This window comes from Xenopus laevis, chromosome 2S (assembly GCF_017654675.1).
Source record: "Xenopus laevis strain J_2021 chromosome 2S, Xenopus_laevis_v10.1, whole genome shotgun sequence".
NCBI lineage: Eukaryota > Metazoa > Chordata > Amphibia > Anura > Pipidae > Xenopus > Xenopus laevis.
Genome location: NC_054374.1, coordinates 142,786,320 through 142,812,463, shown reverse-complemented (window position 1 = coordinate 142,812,463; position 26,144 = coordinate 142,786,320). Strand labels below are relative to the sequence as shown.

The 26,144-nt window shown below is 38.9% G+C and overlaps 1 protein-coding gene across 1 annotated transcript in view; it reads left to right on the top strand.

Annotated features, from left to right (window-relative positions):
- The window catches only part of frem2.S (FRAS1 related extracellular matrix protein 2 S homeolog), a 109,615-nt gene that overhangs the window by 55,704 nt on the left and 27,767 nt on the right, over positions 1-26,144 (top strand). Inside the window, exons 4-6 of the mRNA XM_018250217.2 lie at positions 4,245-4,475; positions 10,467-10,592; positions 11,879-12,130. Coding sequence (XP_018105706.1) covers positions 4,245-4,475; positions 10,467-10,592; positions 11,879-12,130 — 609 coding nt within the window. The remainder of the gene's footprint in view (positions 1-4,244; positions 4,476-10,466; positions 10,593-11,878; positions 12,131-26,144) is intronic.

Below are 26,144 nucleotides of genomic sequence, written 5' to 3'. Positions count from 1 at the left end.
GCATACGGTGGGTAATTTAAAAGTTGTATAGACGTCTTTATTATAAATGTTGGTGCAAATGCTTGAAGTTACTACTTTTTCTTATACATGTCCAGGGAACCTTAATAAAGTCAAGAGAGTTAATATAATGCCCTACACATGAGCCCTCTGTAAAATCAATGTTCTATATGTTATGAAATGTCAGAAGAAAAAAAAGTTTAAGTCTGCCAATAAAAAAAGTTTAAGTCAGGACTTTTGCAAGCAATTCCGCTTCAAAAAAGGAAAAGTCGCCAGCGTTTTTTGGAACTTTAATGCATTTTCAGCTCACAGGATATGATGTAAGTGACAAAAGATCGAGGAAGCTTCTTTTAAGCACTTTGCCTGGTCTGAAGTGGTGAAGTCAACTCTGGCGAAAGAGGTAATGTAATGTTCAGTAAAATCCGCACTTTAGTGAATTTGCGGAGTAAAGATCGTTCACCAGAGCGAAAAGTCGCCTGTCGATATAGTGCGAATGAACGCTAGCATCGGTCCTGTTCGTTAGCGAATTGGCGCATGCTAAAAGTTGCTAGCTTTAGCAACTTCACCCTTTAGTAAATCTGCCCCCTTATGTTTTAGGCGTCTGTTCCAGCCCATGGCCACCACAGCCCTTTAAGGAGAAGGAAAGCTACAGAGGCATTTTATTGCCAACAGATTAGCTGCAACAGTGTAAGATAGAATGCTAAATTTATTCTGTAGAATGTTTTACCATACCTGATTAAACAGCTCTAGAACTCTATCCGTTTGTTTAGATAGCAGCTGCCATATTAGCTTGCTGTGATATCACTTCCTGCCTGAGTCTCTCCCTGCTCACTCATAGCTCTGAGCTCAGATTACAGCAGGGAGGGGAGAGGAGCAAACTGAGCATGCTCAAGCCCTAGCCCTGGAGGTTTAAGCTGAAAACAGGAAGTCTGATACAGAAGCCCATGTGTACACAATAGAAGGAAAGAAATGTGGTGTTTCTTTTGACAGAGGACTCAGAGCAGAATTACTTTGAGGGGTTACTAGTGTATTCATATAGACCTCTCTGATAAGGCTTACTTAGCTTTAGCCTTTCCTTCTCCTTTAAGCAGTGTGGATCTTGTCTCCTAAAAACCACCGATATACAGATGGCAACAATATACAATGTGAAAAGCATTTTGAAGAAGGTAGAATTGATAGAAAACCACATTTATAAGCTAAATGTCACTGGTTGCTTTTAAAGCACAGTCATGCAAATAGTAATTTCCAAAGCACAGCCTGGTGTCCTTCCAGGGATTCCTTTTATTGTGCAATATACAGTATATACACACAATGACGTTTACAGTATAAGACTGATTAGTAGTTAATGCATTAAAGGGCAACATAAAAATCTGTGTCAGAATTAATATCTAGAGCTGTAACAGGTCCTATGGCAGATGCAACCTCACTTTATTAAAGTTTTTCCACACCTATTTGTATTAGATTAGATTTATAGAGATGACTTTCTTACCCCCTTCACAGTCCCAACTCTTGTATTGAAAGCAAAGATGTACCAGCTTTGGGAACTCCTGCTAGTCTTTTAACTCTAATCTCAGACCTTTACTGGCTTGGCTCTTTCTGCTGGTTTCACCAAGATTCTATTAGATTCTTTCAATATCAGATACCTTCTTTCTTCCTCCTGGTGCCTCAGTTTCAGCTTCTTCTCTCATGTGTCCCTCATAAACCTCCAGTTTGGCTGAAATACCACCTGTTTAGTAGGTCTTCCACCACTAATTTAATGCTTTTCAGTTTTATTTGATTGTTACTTCCTTGACAAACCAAGAAGGATCTTACCGACAGACCATTATATAAAGCTACTACTGTTTCAGGCATTGTACCCTATATTACAAGGATATTTCCATTTTCAACTCTTTTGATCGTATATCTGAGCCGGAAGTCTCTAAACTTCTCCTATCCTCTCCATCAACAACTTGCTCACTTGATCCTATCTCATCACCTCTATTAAAACAGTTTGCTAATGTCCTCACTCCAGTACTTGTTCAAATATTCAATTCCTCACTGACTTCTGCTACTTTCCCCTCGTTATTCAAACAGGCTTGTGTCAAGCCCATTCTGAAAAAGGCTACACTGGACCCATCCTGTTTGTCTAACTACCGTCCTGTCTCTCTCTTACTGCTAGCCTCTAAACTGCTGTCTTCTCCCGTATTACTAACTTTCTCTGCACCAATAATCTGCTTGACCCTATGCAGTCTGCCTTATGTATAGTTGCAAATTATCTCCAGGCTACTAAAGCCAAAGGGCATTACTCTATTCTCATTCTCCTGGACTTATCTTCTGCTTTTGATACTGTTAACCATTCTGTTCTAATGCAAGTTCTCCATTCAATTGGGATCCGTGATCAAGCTGCATCCTGGTTCTCTTCCTACCTTTCTGACCACTCCTTCTCTGTTATTTTTGCAAACAAATCTTCTCCTCCTGTTCATCTTAATGTGGGGGTGCCTCAGCATTCTGTACTTGGTCCTATGTTGTTCTCCTTGTACTCTGTCTTTTTAGGAGACCTTATATCTTCATTTGGCCTTAAATATCACCTCTATACCGATGACATTCAGATATATTTAGACACTCCCTCACTAACCTCTGACGTTCAAACCCAGATAGCAGACTGCTTAGTAGCTATCTCTTCCTGGATGAACCAACACCACCTCAAGCTCAACTTGGCCAAGACTGAGCTCATGGTCTTTCCACCCAAACCGAGCCCTTCTCTTCCTTTAACCATTATAATTGATGGCATGATTATTAACCCAGTTAACTCAGCACGCTGCATAGGGGTCATCTTTGACCAGTCCCTCTCCTTCTCTAATCATATTAATAATACTGCCAAAACCTGTCATTTCTTTCTCTGCAATATAGCCAAGATAAGCCTGTTTCTTTCACAAACAATAGCCAAAACACTAATCCATGCCCTTATCTCATCCCGTTAGACTATTGCAATCTCCTCCTAACTGGCCTTCCTGACTCCCATCTCTCTCCCCTCCAATCAATCTTAAACTCTGCTACCAGGATCCTTCTGCTCTCTCCTAAAAGGGAACCTGCTCAACCCCAACCAAAATCCTTAGCATGGCTGCCTGTTAAGCAAAGGATAGCATATAAAACCCTTCTATTAACATTCAAAGCCCTTCACTCCTCTGCTCCTCACTACATTTCTTCTCTTGTCTCACTGTACATTCCTGGTCTTCTCCGCTCTTCTCAGAGTCACCTTCTCTTCACACCATCCACTGCCACCTCTCGTCTCAAACCCTTCTATCTTGCTGCTCCTTACCTCTGGAATTCCATCCCTGAATTCCTCCGTAAGGAATCCTCTCTTAATCTCTTCAAGAAAAAACAAAGAGTCTACCTTTTGGACCACTAGAACATTAGCTAGTCCTGTCCCTACTGACTATGCCTTACCTTGTGCACTTTTTTATTTCCAATTTGTACCTGTATGTTAGCCTCCCATCCACTTAGACTGTAAGCTCTACAGGGCAGGGACCTCCTTCCCACTATGTCTCTTACCACATAGAACTAAAGCTCTTTGTCCTAACATTCTTTATATATTTATTATGTGATTTGTCTCCCCCATGTATACTTTTATATATAATGTACTTTTATGCACTGTACAGCGCTGCAGCTCCTTAACATCGCTTTACAAATAAAGTTATACATACATACATACATGTAATAAAAAATGTCCTTTCTTCCTAGGCTTATATTTCAATGAAGGCATTTTTATTCAGTGCTCCAGGTGCCCTTAGATATGAAAATAGCTATTCCCCTTCTGGACAATGATACTTCACTTAAATGTGTCACAATGGAAGCTTTCTTCCTTTACCCAGTCTCTCTAGCTGCATTTCACTTGGTCTCACCCTCACCATCTAGATGATCAGTGATTGCCCGCACTAGAGACATGTGGGGTAGGGTGGAGTGGGTGTCTCTTTCAGAAAGTCCTGCCAGTAATCAACAAAGGATTATCTAATAACATCTAAAAACACAAATATTAAAACATACACTCTTATTTTTCATTTATACACTTCTTAAGTTGCTTTGTTGTCACTTAGCTATTTTTAAAGACAAAAGCATAATTGTTTATTTTAATTACACAATTCAGTAGACCCTATATAATAATCCATAAAGAAATACCGAAAAAATTTGTAGATTTCATTGAATTGTTTTTAGCAACACTTATTCATTTATTATATGTCTAACTTATTTTAACCTTCTCTTGCCTAAAGGCATTGGTACTGTTGATGGGACGGCAGAAAAGGATAAAGACTTCAGAGGAAAGGCCCAGAAGCAAGTGCAGTTCAATCCCGGCCAAACAACTGCAAGCTGGAAAGTACGCATTCTAACTGATGGGGAATACGAAGAGTCTGAAACATTCCAGATTGTTTTGTCAGAGCCTGTTATGGCTTCTCTTGAATTTCCAGAAACTGCCACCGTGGAAATCATTGACCCTGGAGATGGTAAAAGCTACTTTCCAATAGTTAAACATTACACATAACATAACATTAGATCTAAATAGGCTTTCCCAGAATATCTGATAATTGTATAGTCCATAATTAACAAAGGCCAGTCTAGTATTTTGTTCTGTCTATTCCTGTTACAGAGCAGAGCCTAAATATTTTCAGCACAGAACTTTGGCCCTATCCTGTTTCCATTAGCTGATGGCCTCCCGATGGAGTAGCAGCCTGGTTAGACTTTTTTTATGGTTCTATGGGTGCTGCTTTACTATTAAGCACGATGGCACATGCATTCATTGTGGTATTTCAATGCAGTTATTCTGTCCCCGAGGGAAAACATTAACAAGGCAATTAATTAAGAATTTCATTTTCTCAGCTTTAATTCACTTGACTTTAATTTTAAATATAGGGCACAGCCACACAAGGCACCTTACATCTATTCATTGGCCAGTGTGCATGGCATAAGCAAGCATTTATTAACCCTATATGCTCATAATTTGACCTTAAAAGAAGGAGGTTTCATATCCAAGTTAAGAATGGTTCTTTGCTACGACACTGAAAATCTCTGATTAAGCAACTACTGTAAGATATTTAATAGTACATGGGGCTTCTCTCCTGTATCTCAGCCTCATGCCTCCAGCTTTAAAGTGACTACATACACAACGAATTTCAGGATTTCCCACTGGTTGTAGCATGTGAGGATCAGTTGTATATCATTGTAGTTTGGCCACACATGAATATGCCAAATGAATTGTTTTGGCAGTTCACAACGATTTTATAGTTTGGTCAAAAGTTGATTGATAAATGAAAAATTGGTATGTCTTGCCCACTTTGCCCATAATCCCAGATAATTTGCAGTTGGTCTTTGATTTTTAATGCTTTAGCGTGTTATCCACCATCTCTCATGGTATTTGGTTGCTAGGGTGAAATTTACCCTAGCAACCAGGCAGTTGTTAGAATCAGAGGACAGTTGTAAATGTGTTAAGAATAGGACATTCTATAGATCATTGAAATGCCTCTTTAAAGAAACAGTTCTGTGTAAAAATACTAACTGGGTAAATAGATAGGCTGTGCAAAATAAAAAAAATGTTTCTAATGTAGTTAGTTAGCCAAAAATGTAATGTATAAAGGCTGGACCTGCTTTTCAGCTCTCTAACTCTGAGTTAGTCAGCGGCTTTAAGGGGTGCCACATGGGACATAACTGTTCAGTGAGTTTGCAATTGATTCTTAGCATGCAGATCAGCAAAAAGTTATGACCCATGTTGCCCCCTCTCAAGTTACTGATTGGTTACTGCCTGGTAACCAATCAGTGGAAGCCAAGAGAGCTGCAAAACAGGAAGAAGTGTTCTGGCTATTATGTTAGACAGCCAGACACTCCAGTCTTTATAGATGACATTTTTGGCTTACTAACTGTAACATTTTTTATTTTCAACAGCCTGTTTACCCAGTTTTTATTTTTATACTGAACAATTCCTTTATACTTGAGCCCTCGTACATACATCAGAAGGCAGCAGATAGAGTTTTGAGCTTTCAGTATAACAAGAAGTAGTCGTATCCTTGAAAATGCATTATATTGTGCACAGTTCTAGAGTTTAATTAACAGAAGAGTGTATTCGTATCTGATTTAAGTATAAAAAAGCCAAGTTATCCAGAAAAGTGTTTTTTTGCCGAGTTGCAGTAGGAGCAAACGACACAGGACTGAGCAATAGAGATTGCAAAAGAAGTCTAAGCAGAGCATTTACAGCCCCGGCCCGTCTCAGAAAAGCATAACGAATGAAGTGTCATGTTTAGAAAGCTGCAGATGAACTAGTTTACGTAAGGTGATTCATGTAAGGGCTTAGGAGTGAAGAAGTGATAAACCAAGAGCGAAGATAAGTGATAAAGAAGGCATGCCCTGGCACCTAGCCCACTCAGCATCTGCTTTTTATTTCTGCTCTTGGATCAAAAGAAGTGCCAGAATCCCATCGGGCAAGATTAGAAGTTGTAGAAGGAGTTTGGGGCTGTGTTACACTACAGTTTATGATGATGGCTGCTAGGGAAGGCATATGCTCCCCCAAAGCTGTTGTTGAAATAAAATTCACTAATCAGGCAGCCAACTGCTGCATACTGAGAAATGCCGTTCATCAGCAATTGAGGGTATCATTTATACCACTTTATGAGTGGGCAAATGGTAAGAGGTTGTTTGATTCAGCATTATGAGTATCCCACTCATAGCAACGTCTGTAGGACTGTGAATCCCCTCACTTTTCTGTACTTTCCACCACATAAGGAAAGAGAAGATCTGCGAAGTGATGGATTAGTCAATATACAAATATCCTTAAGTAAAGAAGACTTCTCAGTACAATACATACAAGTTAAAACATGGTGTACCTGTACCCAGTGCCACTTGGTTAGCCCAGATGCAACTGGTCACAGTTTCCTGATAGGTGATAAGTAGATCAAAGTCATAAGAATCTAGACTAAGTAGTTGCTCAGCTAACATGACAGTTGCACATGTGTGTGCTGTCTTACCAGGGTTATATGTTTGGGTGGGTGTCACAGTGGCACAATAATGCCATTGACCAGCAGTGAAGCAACTCACAAAATGTGGGGTCAACTAGATCTTCTGTAGATCTAGTGGCGATAGTTAACCTCCTACTCACACCTGTATAGTCTAACTTTAGGGCAGTTGTCATGCGATTCTCCTGCATCCTGACATCCCTTCAATTGAGATTCAAATACATCTATTAAAACATTTTTGAAGCAAGAAATATGTGTCTTATCCAGGCCACCCCAATATATATATATATATATATATATATATATATATATATATATATATATATATATATATATATATATATATATATATATATATATATATATATATATATATATATATATATATATAATCAAAAGGGTAAATAAACCGCACTGCCAGGACTTCCATAAGATGTGAAAAAGCAAAAATTATTTTAAAATAATTTTTGCTTTTTCACATCTTATGGAAGTCCTGGCAGTGCGGTTTATTTACCCTTTTGATTATTTATAATTTAACCAGCACCTAGGCAGTGACGATCACTTGGGAGTGCTCCAGATTGCGAATTTGTATATATATATATATATATATATATATATATATATATATATATAGTAAGAGTTTCAAAAGAACTGCACGCACAGGGCTTTGTAAGGTGCATAAAAAGGTTGTGGTTTATTTCTACGTTATGGCTATTAACTCAAGCAGTCATCAGGCTTGAGTTGATAGCCGAAACGTTGAAATAAACCACAACCTTTTATTGCACCTTACAAAGCCCTATGAGTGTGGTTCTATTGATACGCTTACTAATTATCTATGTTTAACCAGCACCCAGGAATTTATCTTTGGATTTTCGTGTGCACCAGCTGTTGGTTAGATATATAAATATATATAAATAAATGATGATGATATGTATATAAATATATATACAGTATGCACACTGAACTACAACACCCAGAATTGTACTGTAGGCTATATTTGTCAGTTTGTGTTTCTGTTTCAATTATTCAACCCTTCTGAGAAATAGAATAGATTAGAATAGATTTTAAAAGTGCACACTGAGCAACCAAAGAATTTGTTATATTAGCAGTGCTTGTCGCCTCCCACATACCATGTGTTTCCTCTCAGCGCTTGCCTAACTGCATTATCAACCCGGGGGCTTCTCATATCAGAGACCTCCAGTCTATTCGCATGTCTTAGCAGTGCTGTGAATGATGTACGTTCTTTCATTGTGTACTCATCCATTACAACACAATTACCCATCGAGGAACACTCAGGGGCACATTTATTAAGCTCGAGTGAAGGAATAAAATAAAAAATACTTTGAATTTCGACCATCGAATTGGCTACTTCGACCTTTGACTACGACTTCGACTTAGTCGAAGTACTGTCTCTTTAAAAAAAACTTCGACCACCTACTTAGCCATTGAAAACCTACCGAGCACCAATGTTAGCCTATGGGGAAGGTCCCCATAGGCTTTCCTACCAATTTGGGATCGAAGGAAAATCGTTCGATTGATGGATTAAAATCCTTTGAATCGTTCGATTCAAAGAATTTAATCGTTCGACCGAACAATTTTTCCTTCGATCGTACTAAATACGGTAAATCCGCATTTAAATCCGTAAATGTGCCCCTCAGAGTTACCCTAATGGGGAAATTTTAACATCCCCTCAAATATATTTTTGTTCTTGCAAGACAAAAATGCTCTTTCACACATACTGTTAAAATGAGAGAGAGGTGGGTGGGTCTGCATAAGTAGTTAATGTGTTTTAAAGCAGTGGTTAACTTTTAGTATATTATAGAATCGGCCGTTCTAAGCGACTTTTCAAATAGTCTGTTAATTTTTTTTATAGTTTTTGTTAATTATGCTCTTTCCATCTTTCAAATGGGGATCAATGATCACATCTAAAAAACGAATGCTCTGTAAAGCACATTTATTGCTACTTTTTATTATGTATCTTTCTATTCAGGCTTTCCCCTATTCATATTTCAGTCTCTTATTTAGATTAATGCATGGTTTCTAGGGTAATATGGACCATAGCAACCAGACTGCTAAAATTTCAAACTGGAGAGCCGCTGAATAAAAAGCTAAATAACTCAAAACTACAACTAATGAAAAATGAAAATCAGTAGCATATTGTTTCAGAATAGCATTCTCCACATCATACTAAAAGTTAGCTCAAAAGCAAACAACCCCTTTAAAGGAAAACTATACCCCCCAAACAATGCAGGTCTCTATAAAAAGATATTGCATAAAACAGCCCATATGTAAAACCCTGCTTCATGTAAATAAAACATTTTCATAATAATATACTTTTCTAGTAGTATGTGCCATTGGGTAATCATAAATAGAAAATTGCCATTTTAAAAAATAAGGGCCGCCCCCTGGGATCGTAGGATTCACTGTACTCACAAACAAACCAACAAACCATACATGTTAGGTCACATGAGCCAATTAACAGACAGTGTTGTGTCTTTTGCTTCCACACTTCTTCCTGTTACAGTTAGAGTTGTAGTATTTCTGGTCAGGTGATCTCTGAGGCAGCACACAGACCATCACTAAATGGTGGCTCAAGGCAAGAGATGTAAAAGGGCAATATTTACTTAAATATATATTCCAGTTTGGTGAGATTCTTTAATATGCCACTTAATATGATATGAACTATCTGTTTCTTAAGTGTTCATTTTGGGGGTATGGTTTTCCTTTAATACTAAATTCTGTATGGCTTATTTGCAGAAAACTGCATTTGCATTATCGGTAAAAAGCATGACATCTGTATTCATAAATGAGGCATTGCATTTGTTGTATGAGCTGATCTTAAAATGCATGCTTTCTTACACACGGGTACAGCTTATAGGCAAAGCAGATCTTTGGAGATGGCAAATAGGGGCAGCTGCCATTGGCTTCAACAGACAGTGGCAGACCCTGTGCTGATTGGTCAGTCATCTGCTTATTAATTATTATGTAGGCCACACCCTAGATAGATTGCCCTGGCCCATCAACTTCTAAAGGACTGCCCTGCTCACAGGGACATTGTAATAACTGAGCAAGGCTAGTGGATCAAGGGCCATGGGAAACAGTTTCATTTTTGGGAGGTGCACCACTAGATACACACTTTGCTTGCAGTAGAATTTGAGAGTGGAGAGGAATGGAAATCTTTTGGCTTTCAGAAATGATTAAATACCCAGGATTCATAGCAGAAGTGATGGTCTAGGATGAGTGACTTGTAATAACTTCATCAAGTTCCTTGAAATGGCAAGGGAGATCCTGGAACACACTATATTACTTGAGTTGAAATAATATTTGTGCAATCTCCAAAAATCCCCAAAGAAGTAATTCTGCTGTGAAATACTTGAGTCGCTACACCCAAGATAGATATTTGTAGCCTAATGGAAGACAGTATATTTATTCTAGATATTTTGCATAGATATTAAGTTCAGCCATTTAAAAGAAATCTTTTCTATTTTTCTGTAGAGTCAACTGTGTTTATCCCAGAGCCGATTTATAAAATTGAAGAAGACATTGGGGAGCTATTTATTCCAGTCCGGAGACGTGGAGACTTGAACCAGGAATTGATGGTTTTGTGCTATACACAGCAAGGTAAAACATTTACTGATATGAAAATTGCTGTTAATGCAGCCAGTGCAATTCCCAAGAGTGTATTGTTCAAATATGGGGTTTTTTTGTAGTTGTTTTTAGTCCTTTATTGGATAGCTGCTCCAACTTAAAAATAACATCATAGAGCTCAATTATTACAAAATGGTGGGGGGAGATGAAGAATGCAAGAGACGCTTTTGGTTGCATTCTTCATACAAACGTGCACCTCGCCTTCCTAACAAACTCAAACAAGAACATCAATCTTGGTGAGAGAAATACCTGCTAGACCCTTTCTTTGATATGATCTCTTCTATGGAAATCACCACCTAAGGGAAATGACACATAGAAATATTTGCTATAGACCTTAATGCTCAGGCGACAAAACATTCAAAATACAAATCTATGCAAATTTGCCACCCAAACTGATTTAAAGGAGAAGGAAAGCTACGGAGGCATTTTATTGCCAATAGATTAGCTGCAATAGTGCAAGCTAGAATGCTATATTTATTCTGTAGAATGTTTTACCATACCTGAGTAAAAAGCTCTAGAAACTCTCTGTTTGTTTAGGATAGGAGCTGCAGTATTACTGTGGTGTGACATCACTTCCTGTCTGAGTCTCTCCCTGCTCTGGGCTCAGATTACAGTAGAGAAGGGAGGGGGTGGGGAAGAGGACCAAACTGAGCATGCTCTTGCCCAGGGCAATGAGGTTTAAGCTGATAGCAATAAGTCTGATACAGAAGTCCATGTGTACACAATAGAAGGAAAGAAATGCTGTGTTTCTTTTGACAGGGGACTCAGAGCAACATTACTTTGGAGGTTTACTGGTGTATTTAGATGGACCTTTCTGATAAGGCTTACTTAGTTTTAACCTTTCCTTCTCCTTTAAGGGCAATTATGTGATTTGCAGAATTTATCCACATTATGCTTGTGAATGGTCAGACTTGACAGAGAATGAAGCCAGAGCAGTTTTATTTATTGAAGATTTCAATCTAGTTGTAAGTAACGGTGGCCATATGTGATAAAATAATGTCATTCTCAGGTGTATGAAAAACCCAGAACCTACAATGGTTTAAGTGTCAGCTTTACTAAAGGCATAAATTCCTCCATCATCCTATTTATAATGACATTGATGAGACTGCCAGATATCAAAGTCAAAGAGATAAGAGTTTATGTTCCCGTTACTATAAGCAATTCTTCATAATGCTCTTTGTTGTTGAGCATTTGCCTTGAAGACATATCAAAACCTGACAAATTGCAAGTGTAATTTGCATTTCATTCATCTGTTGCAGGAACGGCTTCTGGAACCGTCCCAACATCCGTTTTGTCGTACTCTGATTACATATCGAGGCCTGAGGATCACAACAGTGTTTTGAGATTTGACAAAGGGGATCGGGAGAAAACATGCCGAGTGGTTATCATAGATGATTCCTTGTACGAGGAGGCTGAGTTTTTCAATGTCACGCTGAGTATGCCCATGGGGGGGAAAATTGGTTTTGATTTCCCTTCTGCTCAGATTGTTATTCTGCCTGACAAGGATGATGGTAAGTAATTATGAAATCTTAAAATGATTATTTAGATTTGATGCAGTTTATGTCTGTCCAGAAGGATGCCTTAAATAATATGAGCTATGCATATTAGAATGTATTTAATAATACATTCAGCTAGTAAATATTCCTGTAGTGAACAGTGTTAATATAAAAGGGGATTCAGAGCTCCTTCCTTGGAAGTAGTTGGTCTGCAAAAAGGTTGTAGTTTAGTATATATAATTTAATATATATATATATATATATATATATATATAGCAGGATTATCGAAAAATACCCGCACTCCTTCACATACGTTTTTATGCCGGGTGCATGGCCAAATATGGTTATGTAGAAAAATGGCAAAAAAGGACCAGCACTCCGTGTTCCAAGAAAGTCAAAATGGTTTATTCAAAACTCACAGTGTCTCCAACGTTTCGACCCTCTTTGGGGTCTTTATCAAGGATCCTTGATAAAGACCCCAAAGAGGGTCGAAACGTTGGAGACACTGTGAGTTTTGAATAAACCATTTTGACTTTCTTGGAACACGGAGTGCTGGTCCTTTTTTGCCATTTTTATATATATATATATATATATATATATATACTGTGTATGTATAGTATGATAAAAAAAATTCCATCATGCTGAAAGTGGTGGAATGAATTTAAATAGTAAGGTACAGCTTTCCACGTAATGCTTGAACATTGTTTTTTGGACTTGGCTCCAAGTAGGCACTGATCTTGTAGATCAGGTTCAGTTTGTATCAGATTTCCAGTTCATCCCACAGTATACTGATGAGCTGTGTGCTTATTATATCATGAATTTACAAAAGTGGTCCAATAAAGTAAGACTTTTTGTCATTTCTCTGGTCTGACTTGCACCTAGCTAATTAACTGAAAAGAGTGAAGACAAATCTACATAGCAGTTCATCCCACAGGAGAGATCAGGGCTTTGTGCAGACCACTCAAGTTCTTCCACTGTTCTGTATGGACCTTATTCATGTTCAGGGTCCTAAACTGATTCCACAAAGAAGCTATGTAATTGTATGCGGTAGTGCCATCTGTGTCGGCTATGATGGGTGTAGCCATTTCCAATAATTATAAGGGTTGTCCACATACTTTTGGTCATATGGTGCATTTCCCATGTCTTATTTCCATTTGTAGGGTTTTGTGTAGGCCTTTTTCTCCAAGGTTAGAGACTAGGATGGATGAGTTGGAGGTTTTTCTTGTTACTGTTTATAATAATTTTAGGTTACTGTATAAAAAAATATTTTTCTGAATTTAAAGAGGATCAACATTTCAAGCCTGTAGAAGTATTTAAAGGTATTTACAGGTTACCTACAGGGACTTTTCATACAACTTTTTGAGTATGTGTAAATCAAAGGTAAATGTGAATTCAAATAAAACCATGTTTGTTGTATATCCATGCACAAGTTAATCAGCTTTGATCTAGTATATAATATGCAGTACCTGCTACTGTAATTTATTGAGACACATAGGAGTTCTGTGTCCATATAAAGGCACAAGGACTGTGAATAAATGTCCATCTGAGAACCCTCAGGGCCTGAATTTTCTTGGAGAAACTCTTAAGTGATTTATCAAAATTGACGTACTGTATATTCTTAGTTATGTATTAAAGTTCTTTAACGTTCGCTTAAAATCTGTTATTTGGAATCCTGAATGAAATGTCAGTCCTTAATGGCTGAGCGCACCTATTTTGTTTCTCTTTCTCTAATAAGTTAGATTTGCCTGTAACTCAAACAGTTGGGAAAGGCAGAGTGACCTTTATCCCTACCCAGCCATATATAAAGCACAGCGTTATACAACATATTTCATTTAATCATAACATTTACATATATGCCTGACTCCAAGGTAAATCACACAATTGAATGTGTATGGTACAGTGGCTAAATCTTATTTTAGAATACTTTAGTGACTCCTTGACTTTACGGAAAACTGGCTCCCACTTATTGCATTGCACAAAGTCAGCAATTGCTGGTAGCAGAAATAAAGAAAGTTTATGGAGGAGGGCAAAGCCTTAAAGGTCTGGTACGGTTCATTAGTGCTAAACTACAAGGAGGCATTAAAAACAACGCAGTTATTTGTACAACATGGGGGACAAGGAAAAGTTAATTTCTACAGCTGTCCTATAAGGTCTTCAGAGGGAATTCCCACAGTCCTCTGTGCGGAGGCTATGGCACCTGCCCGAACAAACGAATTTGCAGCTTAGTGATGCTCTGCTAGACTTGGTACTGTGGGTCAGCTTTAAGAGATTTAGCAACACATAATTGGTAAATTGAGTTATGGTCAGTAGATCAAAGGGATGGTTCCAAAATGGAAATGGCTGTCTTTCCTAAAGTATAGGAATGATAAGGGAGAAGTTCAAGTGTCATGGAATCTGTTGTTGCCATATATACTTTTCTTTTTTGTTTCAAAAAAGGGAGTAGCCAGTTCCAAGCATTTCAGGGATTGAGAGCTAGACATTAAGGCAAGGAATTTTTTTTTTTGGTGGAAGTGGTTTTATTGAGTAACTAGAAGATAGGAAGGGTTATTTGAGTAGTAGCTTGCGCTTGATGGATGGATGTACCTTTTCAACATCAGTCCATTTTTCTGTTTTAACCATGGAATTGCTTGAGTGTACACGTTATTAATAATAATAAGACCTAAGGCTAATGTCACATGAAGCATTAGTGGAAATGTTGGTGGAGAAAATCAGAATACCGTCAAATGCCACCCAGTTTCTCTTAGCGATAAAAATGTCATCTACCAGTCATTGTGCACGAAGGACACATTTTGGCCTAGAACCATTTTTAGGATAGGATCTAAACCTTGTCAGCAAAGTGACTGGATTGTGCCATTCCAGGCAAAAAAGTGCTTGTTCAGACATTGGGTTGAGTGCAGAGGACTCTTGTATTTGTCTATATGTATATAGTATAATAGAAGGACCCGCGCTCCAACTTTACGTGAATCAGTTGTGTTTTATTTTAATGCATATCCGTTTATTAGACTGTATAATGAAACTTTGACCCTTGCACCAGGAATTGTCTTCAATCCGGTAAGAGTGCAGACACTGGACATAAAGTATAAATATATCTGTGGCAATACCACTACACATGTAACCTAATTTGATAAAAATATTACTAAAGAACTTGCTTTCCTTTAGCTGTTTATGGAACAACAAGTCTATTGTTTTGTGTATACAGATTCAGTGAACAGTGGTGGTATATTTATGCATACTGTTGCCCTAAGCACATAGGAGGTGATGCTCTTGTCTCCTATGTTTCCATATCTGCCCACTGGCATTACAGAAATTCTGATGCCAAACCAGTAGAAGGGTTGCACTCCCCCCTCCCCCACCTACCTTTGCCACCAACCTTTGTTGTAAGTGTCTATCAGCCCAAGCTAGTAAAAAAAAATTTACATCCAGGCATCCATGTGTCACCTGCTAGAAAATACAGCCCTGAAAATGAGTAGCTGCTTATAATCGGCTCTCTATTTAAGGGCAAATAAATTGAAAATTAATCCTATGAATACATGGAGTATAATTTCCTTTTAAGATACAGTATCTTAAAAATGAATGGATCCTTGTAAGGAGTAAGTAGGAAGCAGACCGATATTGCACTATCACTTCTTTTTTTCCAGTGAGTGGAGAGGTGCCAGAGAAAATAGAAATGTTGGCAAGTTCAAGAACACAGGGAAACCCAAGGACAGCTCTTGCTCATTTTAAAAGATCATTTGTTACAGGAACAGAAGTGGAAGATAAAAGAAATGACATTCGCTTGGCTAAAGTGCAGGGCTCGTGCAGCCTTAGCTTTGCTTAGTGATAATTATGTATTAACAGGCTCACTGGACTGTACCACCACAGCCAGTGTCACCGTTTTCTCCCCATTGGGATTGATGCCAAGTTTCATAGTAAGCACAACTGGCACATTCTGCTGGTCTCAATATCAGGGTGCAGAGCAGACTCAAGAACTTTTATTACAGCGCATGTTTGGGAAGGCAAGGACATGTGGCTAAGGCATTTGCCAGTTATAGGCTTTCACACATTCAGCTGTCATTGGCCTTGCAGCTATTCTTTGACAGTGTATTAGATGTTAAAGCCACACAGTGATCCAAATAAATCTCAAAGTAATGGATACTTAATTTAATTGACTCCTACAATGAGTTAACAGCATAGACAGTGGTGTGTAGCTCCGTTTCTTGCCAAAGGTCAAAAATGAAAAGGAAAAAATGAAAAAGATAAAAAGGAAAAAGAACAAAAGAATAATATAACTTATAGAGTGGTCTTTTACCAAGGTAACCCCCCAGTCCAAAGGTTTGCCAATAATTTTTGCAATATGTATTTTTTTGAAATGTAGGGAGAGACATCCTCCAGTAAAGCAGTAGCTAAAAGTGTTTTGTAAAATGAAAAAACCATCATTTGGACATATGTAAGCCTAACGCGCTTTGTGCCTGAAGTGGGCACTTACTCATAGGCTAGTGGTCTCCTAAAATGAGTTTCCCGATGCTGTGTTGCAACTTTACATGTCTTTCAGACAAACAAGAGCAGGTCAATCTTGCTTAACGGAGTCGTTCACCTTTAATTTTCACCTTTTAATTTTTTTGAGTTATTTAGCTTTTATTCAGCAGCTACCCAGTTTTACAGTTTCAGCAGTCTGGTTGCTAGGGTCCAAATTACCCTAGTAACCATGCACAGATTTGAATAAGAGATTGGAATATGAACCGGAGAGGGACTGAATAGAAAAATAAGCAATAGAAAGTAGCTATATCCATATATTTGCAGCTTTACAGGGCATTTGTTTTCAGATGGAGTCAGTGACCCCCATTTGAAAATAATTCAAAAAAACTTTAAAAAAAAAAGAAAAAATGAAGACCAAGAGAAAATTTGCTTAGAATTAGCCATTCTACAACATACAAAATGTTAACTAAAGGTGAACCACCCCTTTAATGAGAGGGAGGCTAAGTAAACATTTGTCTAACATGCCCCCCCCCCCCCGGTGACTAATAATGTAATGTATCCGTCTTCAGCTGAGAAACACAAAGCTTCTGCATTTTGTTGGTTTCCAAGTATTGGAGAAATTGGCCAAGCAACTCCATAGTAGTAATAATAATTATATCCATTAATAACTTATAGGTCTATTCATGTTTTAAACTTAGCCACTTCTCTGGGCCAACCATTGAGAATCATGGGAGATGTATTTTACAATAGGTAAATGGTTTAACAGTCCTTAAACAGTTGATGGTAGACTCCGTTATCCAATACACATATATCGGGACTGAAACTCCATACAAGTAATATACAAGTCAAGTTAATTTAATGTGCTTGAGACAGCAGAATGAACAGGTTGTAAATTTTACATTTCTAACTGATTTCAAGGAATTCCATGGTGCCTATATGAAATATAACTTGTCTGCTGCAAATGTTTCCTCCCTTGGACTGTATTTATGGCCTCATGGTGTCTAACAAACATCTGTAGCCAGAAGCCTCCTATGTTCGTTATCAGAGTCATCCCTGTGTGATCTAATCAAAGCTGTCTACAGTATATAGGACTACAGTTAGTTGCAACACCACCAACGTGACCTTGGATTAAATATGTGGCATCACATATTTTGGTAGTAGTTATTTGTATTACAAAAAAGAAGAAATGGTGCATCGAACCCATGTAAGCACTACTAAAATAAATACAGTTTTAAAAAATAGAATATAAACAGGAGGGCATACTCACAGTTCACCCCAGTCTATGGGTGCATACACATAGGAACAAAACCAAAAATGTGAGTTTCTCCAAAAAGTAATAAAGCAGCAAGTAAAAAAATACAAAAAGGTTATTAGGACATGGTGTGATGTGTTTCGTGCCTGTTGGGACACTTAGGGGCACATTTACTAAGGGTCGAATATCGAGGGTTAATTAACCCTCAATATTGGACCATCGAAGTAAAATCCCTTTGGCTTCGAATATCGAAATCGAAGGATTTACCGCAAATACTTCGATCGAATGATCGAACGATTCGAAGGATTTTAATCCATCGATCGAAGGATTTTCCTTCGATCAAAAAAAGCTTAGAAATCTTATGGGGAAGGTCCCCATAGGCTAACATTGTGCTGAGCCATTCATTTGGAGAGCAGTTGTTTTGTCTCCCCAATGTATAGATCTGTGCACTCCTCGCTACACTGGACTCCGTATACCACATTGCTTTGTTTTTCTTTAGGGGTTGGATCCTTTGGGTGTACCAGTTTTTGTCTCAGTGTGTTGCTAGGTTTGAAAAACACAGGGACGTGGTGTTTGTTGAAAATCCTCCTTAGTTTCTCTGACACTCCAGCTACATATGGGATGACTATGTTTCGCCTACTATGTGTCTCCGGGCGGTTATTTCTATTGGTGTTCCTGTTGGGCTTGGTTGCTGCTGTTTTGACAAAGGCCCAGTCTGGGTAGCCACGCGCTTTCAAAGCTCCTCTGAGATGTTTTTGCTCTTTGTCTTTGGACTCTGTATCAGTTGCCACACATTCCGCCCGGTGGTACAGGTTTCTTATGACACCCAGTTTGTGTTCCAGTGGATGGTGGGAATCAAACAACAGATACTGATCCGTATGAGTGGGTTTCCTTGCCACCTCTTTGAAGAGTTACAATGTGCCTTTGTAAATGGATCAGTGGAAGAGTTTATATGCCGAAAACTTCCCACATCAGTCAGTTGAACTGAAGAAGCTGCTCGGATGAGTAGTGAAACGTCTTCATTGATTACGCAGCAAGTCCAGTTGTTTTTAGATTGACCTATACTAGATATACCATGACCTGGATGAATGAAAATCTTCATAGTCATATGAGAGATCAGCCATGTGCTCAGGGTCCATTTTGTGTTAACTCTGGCCCGAGCAGGCAGGCAGTGCTCCAGTGGAACCTAGAGAGGTCAGGTCTAGTAACCCTACTCACCTTAAAGGAGAAGGAAACCCTTTCAGCGCAAAACCCCTCCCCCCCGGCCTACCTCCCCCCGGGCAAATGCCCCTAACTTGTTAGTCACCCCTCCGTGCAGGTCCTCTCTTGCCGAGTTCAAGGGCACCATCTTCGTCCGAGTGCTCTTCTCGTTAATTAGTCAGCGCAAGCATTTGATATCAATCTTTCGCTAGCGTTCGTCTCTGCCTAGCAAAACTTCGTTAGTACTCTTAGGCTTAAGTCAATTTGAATAGGTTGGGTACATATTGGTCATATAAAAGTCTTTATTATAGATGTTGGTTCAAATGGTTTTTTATTAAAAATGTTCAAGGAAGCAAAATAAAGACAAAAGAGATCTTCTAATGTCCTAGACATGAACCCACCCCAAAACAAGTGGGGCATGCCCCTCAAATGGTTGCATTTTCTATAACTTTTATTACTTTTTGGCATACAGAATATGATGTCCCTGCGGATGAGGCAAATTTTCGCTAGTGACGGCCACTTCACCCTTTAGTAAATCTCCCCATAGTATCCATGTGATGTAAAACTCTTATTCTTCTTATTCTAATGTTGGCGTAAATTTGCAGTGACATTACCCACTCATTTACAGCTCCTACTCATCTACCTTCCAACAGTTAAACATATTAAACATATTAAAAGCAGGGGCAATTTAGGCCACAATCCTGATCCACCACAATTTATGCCTAGCCTTCCTGAAAATTAATGTAGGGGCCCATAGCGGGTTAATCTGCCCCTATGGCTTTAAGGCCCCTCCCTTTGCTTAGTGTTATTGGCCAAGAGGTGTAATGACAACTTCCTGCCACACTGTACAACAATATAGTGTTGGAGAGGAGTGGCCTCTTCCTCTTTGGCCTCTGGATGGTGATCCGGCTGGATGTGCCCAGGGGGGCCTGGGTACAGCTAGGCTCGGAAAGGCCCATGTGCTTTGGAGAAGAAGTCGGGGACCAGGAAACCCCGTGAATGAGGATTAGCGAGAACAGGGAAGACTTGTAATAGTCTCTCTAGGAGAGAAAGGCAGATAGGGTAAAGAGAAAGAGCAGCTGAAGCTCAAACAAGGATTTGCAGCAGGGAGTAGCTTCCCAGAGGCTCTGTGTGATGCCTCCAGTGCGGGGACCTCAGTGAGGAGGGATGTTAGGTAGCAGGTGGCTTCCTGAACAGTGCCCTGTATGGGAATGGCGTACTGAATCTGCAAATTTGCATAATGCCTGATGTGACTGTGTGTCATTTGCTAATACCTCATCTGTATATGTGAGTAGAACCTGGGGACATTGTTCTTTGTTTGCATCATAAGAACCTCCTGGCACCCAATCTATCTGTGGTGTGGATAGCCCAGATTGGTGTTACATTAATATCAGATGAAATTCTAGTATAGGAAAAGCTTTAAACATATAAGCATCCATGAGAAAAATACCAGATAATATGGGTAACTCACCATAGCTTTTAATAGCTTCTGGAACCTTCTCACAACTGCACTGTACACAGTAACGTAACTACCCCCTTAGTTACTACCCGTGAACTGCCGGTGTGCCCCGAGGAGGTGGGGGCCATGGTGCAGTCACACCTCCTGCACCCCAGGTAGTTCCGCCACTGACTGTTCAGCTAATTCTATGGTTTTTGGAAGCAAGTCTCAACTTGTTGGATCTTACATGCATCACACACTTGTCCCTGACAAACAACTATGTTCTCATGCTCCTTAATTCATAGCATATATGATTGGCACCTGTTTGCTTTTGACCCGAACAGTTTTTCTTAGGGCTGTTTTGGGTCACAACTCTGTGTTGGGGATTTCTGCCTTGTGAAACCCAAACAATAATCAGACCTTCATATTTTAACTATTATTTAACTGTTATTAAGATAAAGACACACTTTTTGTGTGCTTTGATTATCCAACATCCTATTTAGGGTCAAGGCGCACGCTCAGATTTGGGGAGATTAGTCGCCCGGTGACAAATCTCCCCTTTTTCGGGGCGACTAATCTCCCGAACCGGCTAGAATGTAAATTGCCAGTGGGATGGCACTCGGATCACTTTGTTTTTCCATAGTTGCCCGAAGTTTTCTTGTAAAATGACTTCAGAAAATGAAGCTCTCCGAGTGCCATCCCGCCGGCGATTCACATTCTAGCCAGCGGGAGGCAGGTCAGGGAGATTAGTTGCCCAGAAGAAGAGGAGATTTGTCGCTGGGTGACTAATCTCCCCGAATCTGAGCGTGTGCCCTGACCCTTATGGTACTTTTTAATGGTTTTAGCCATGAAAGCTTCTATGATGAAAGAGCCATATAGGTCATTTAAATAAAGCTAATATTTGGTTTTGTAACTTTACAGCCAAGTATTGGCTCCAATGTTATAGCTGTCTTCTTTGGCGCTTGGAGTGCACTTCCCTAACTGAACAACCCATTCTGTTTGTCACAGTAGTTCCTGGTTATCACTGATATAATAGTAGGAGTGCTAAAGCCCCAAACCATAGGGAGTTGGCACTAAAATGAGCAAGGAGGACTGTTAGATATTTATTATTAACAACAAACACCTTTTGTATTTTTCTCTTCATATGCACTGCTCCAGAGGTTGCAAGAATGGGGTCTGTTAACTCTCGCATTCCCGTATGCACTGATATGTTAGAGCCCTAATTGTCTATGTTATCTCTGAGTCTTTCTGGGTATTCTGGTTTCCTCCCACACTCCAAAAACATACAGACAAGTGAATTGTCTCCTGATCTAATTCACCCTACATGTGTGAAAATAATAGGGTCCTTACACTATAAGCTCCACTAGGACAGGGACTGATGTGAATGATGGATAGTCTCTGTAAAGCGCTGCTGATTATGATAGTATATAAAAAAATAACGCATATAAGTATGCTGTCTTATTTTCACTCATATACATTAGAGCAGCAAATCTCCCAGCTATACTGTAGGATCTGAGCAAATCTTGCAAAAGCGCTGAAACTTAATATGTTTAACAACTGCAGCAACAATAAATAGATGTTGGCCAGTCTCTTCTCAAGATTCTATTAATGTTGCAATGATCAAATTCACTAGAGTGCAATTCAAAATATTCATTCTAATTCTGACTTCACTAGAAATACCATTTAAAGGGCATTTTTTAAATAACTTGTAGCAGAGACTTAATTTTTTTTTATTATCTTAAAACAGGCCTTACACTGACCTTTATTAATTACGATTAACAAAGTGTGCTTAATAGGGAGAGCTCCAGATAAGGGGCATTTCCATATTTTTCTCATACTGTTGCTAAAAAGTAATATAAATATTAATTAAACCCAATTGAATTGTTTCTCCACCAATAAGGATTATGCATATCTTTGTTTTAGGAAGTACTCTGTACTGTTTTATTATTGAAGAGAAATCTGCTTTAAAATGCTGAATTATTTAGATTAAATTGAGCCTATGGGAGATCGCCTTTCCTTAATTCAGAACTATCTATATAACAAGTTTCTAGATAATGGAACCTATACTTGTTCTATCTGGCCATGCCCAGAACCTGCCCCAGTGCTCAGCAATCAATCAAATTCAATAAGTCCCAAAATATCCATGATGATTCATAGCTCTTTATGGTGTATGAATGTGATAATGTCTATTTTGTGGTAGAACATACAATAGGTATTGAGCAATATACAAGTAGAAATCTAATGTTGCCTTAAAGAGATAAATACCAAAAGATAAGCATGTAGTTATCTAAACATGAGAAATCTAAACTGTGTACATCAAGGACAATGGAGTTGGGACATGAAAGAGTTCAGTTCAGGTTAAATATAACTTTATAACTCTATTGCTTCTCTTTGCCAGCTATGCTGACCCTATTAAAAAGCTGTTTTAACAATCTGCAGGGCATTCAAAGCCTTTGATGTTCAGAAACTGAGAACACACATAATCACCAATTAATTTTCTCATTGGAATCCCATATCCTCATTAAGAGAAGGAGATAACATGATTTACTGTAGCAATTCTGGTCTGAAATCTTATCTTCAGGATTCCCAAGCTTCCCCAGGGCTCCCTGGAATAACCATGGATAATAATATCTCTGATGGGCTGGAAGTACTACTCTTAGGTGGTGGAATCTCCTAGTTATTTGTCCAACAAATGCAATAACTCAATAAAACTGCAGATCAGATGTAAGTCCTCTTAAATTGTCACAATATATGTTAAGATTTCATGTAAAAGTTCAAGGGTTTCACTGTGCTTCAGCTAACTGTTCTTATTTATCTCTCACTTTCACAGTTAAATCAGCTCTCTATAAGCAGAAGTGTGTAAAATAATAGTTTCAGATAATAGGTCATTGATTTGCTTTATGCCTTGTCAGACTATTGCACTGCCCTGAAGGGTATATCTGAAATCTCTGCCATAAAGCAAGACAGGTCATATTGTTATTTGTATGTATTTATTTATTTATTTTGCTCTCCTGACAGAAATTTAAATAGTTGCCAGAACCAGAGTAGACAGTTTATTTCTGTTTTTTAGAAGTTAACTTATTCCTAATGTATATGACTATATTTTCACTATAATAAAAACTTCTTTTGGTTCAGTGGTAGCATCCATGTTGGAAATTATTGGCTGATCTTTCCTATTTCATTAATCTCCCTTTTAAGCACTGGAGACCAAGACTACATGGCAAATTTCTAGCTGCTCCCTTACTAGTGCTTTGTAAAAGGGAACGTTTATTTACCTCTTTTATCACAGGACAAGCTAGCCCTTCCTGTTCTCATTACTGCAGGTCCTTCTCCATAAAGGCGTTGCCTAAATGAGTCCCATTAAGGGTATTAGTGACTTACATATATTTAAATCCCAACCTTACTGATCAATATTAAATTTCATGTACCACTTGACCACCCAGATTGCCAGTTTATGAAGGACACACATCCTGGATGAAATTAATTGTGTGGCATATTTTTGGGTCCTCAGCGAACAGATACACTACTTTCTATGATCTCCTCCAAGTCATTAAAAGTTAGGCACCCCCAATTGACTAGCCTGACACCCCATGCTGGTGCCCTTATCAGCAGAAAACCGCACCGGCCGTTCTTCTAGCGAGCACCATGGAGAGATACTCTTCCTGCTTCTTCAGGTTTTCTCGCAGTTGTGCATTCGCAGTAGAACAAAAAGCCAAAATTCAACGAAAAAGCTGCCTATTTCGCTCTACTGCGCATTCATCTGCCCCTGGAAATTAAAAATAAATAAATAAATAAAAACAAAAAAGCAGGAATAGGATAGCTCCATGGTGCTCGCTAGTAGAAACCCAGGACGGTGGGATTTTCTGCTGATAGGAGCACCAGCCCAGGGTGTCAAGTACTGTAAGTAAAAGTAGTCACCAAGTAGAAAATTATGTTCCTTCTCCTTTAATGAACAAATTAAAGTGGGCCCGGGGGCTCTGCCCAATGTGGTGGGCAGTGTGCACTTTCCATAGATCAGTGGTCCCCAACCAATGGCTCGCGAGCAACATGGTGCTTATTTTTGAATTCCAGGCTTGAAAGCACATTTTAATTGCATACAAACTAGGTGTACTGTCAAGTTTAGCCTCCTGTAGGCTGCCAGTTCACATAGGGTCTACCAAATAGCCAATCACAGCCATTATTTGGCACCCCTTGAGAGTTATTCATGCTTGTGTTGCTCCCCAACTTTTGTTACATTTAAATGTTGCTCACCGTTATATAAAGGTCGGGGACCCCTGCCATAGGTGTTTGCAAAACAGGTTAAAATTGGGTAGAAAAATGTTAAGAGTAAGTCCTGTTTTTATATTCAGAAGTGCAAGAATGCATTTTTTCTAAAACCCATAATTGGTTCCCTTTAATGATTGGGTATTTGTTTAAGGTGCCCATACATCATCTGTAAATTCAGGTTCTCTTGAGTAAGTGGCATCCAGTTGTCCCGTGTATGAAAGCAATGGCCATTCTGCCCTACCCTGCTAACACCGATATCAAGATGAATTTACTTTTTGTTTGTACAAGTAATGCCAACAATGGCAAGAAGATGAAAGGTGCCAAGCTCACTGCCTAGGACCTTAGAAGCTGATTTATATCACATCAAACACAAAGGCCTGGCAGTCTCACCAAAGCTTTCTGCAGTCTGACTCCAACAGCGACCTTCTGCTCTGCATCATTTCATTTTCATTTGGAGCCTGGCAAAGATTAACAAAAATGTTTCACAAACTGGGAAAAAACACAATTCCTTTAGTAAGGTGTTTGAACAAAAATTGGTTTGATTCAGATTTTGCCAATATTCCTGTGAATGGTAGTCTTATTATATATGAACATAGTATATGTGCTATTGGTATGGTATAGAGCACACCTGGAGTTAAGCACTTTACAGTATGCTAATCTCCCTTAACCCGTTCCCGATTGTGCGCCATTTGTTCCAGGCCACTTGCCATGGCAACTGGAGCGCTGCTTTATATTACTTTAATTTCTGTGGAATGTGGAAACCTCACATGCCAAGATATGTTGACAGCAATAGCAATGTTATGCATGCCTAGTTTGCTAATATCATGACTACCTTAATTGGGTTAAAGGGACCCAGGGTAACTGCCTCTGTTGTGGCCACTGGAGTACAAATCTTAGTTTATTATAAGTAAAAAAATAACCAAATACTGCTCTGCATTGACTGCGTTTTGAACATTTGTAAAAAAAATATTCTCGACATTGTGTGTGTAATAAAAGTTTATAGTTTATCAGTTTGGTTTTGGAATCCCAGTAGGGTCAGAAATAAGGGGGGAGCAAAAGCAGCTATTGGAGTGAGCGGAGGTGGTGTACAGACCAAGTGTGGGGCAAGAGAGCAGGAGGCAGGTGGCATGTGCACCTTGGGCGCCAATTCTATTTGGCCCAACTCTGAAACTTACACTGGTTGTAGTATTTGAATCCTACTTCTGGCTGAACAGAATTCAACCCCATAATTTTAAGAGCTGTAAAACAAAAGACAACTAGTTTTGGTTAACGATCGATGCATTTCTTTTTAATTTTTCTCAAATATGAAAACTAAAAATACTTATAAACAGCACAAAGGGGCTCAATTATGATTGCCCAAGCTTTCGTGCTCAGGCAACCCGGTATGAGTTTACTAATCACATGGGGTTTTGTACTGA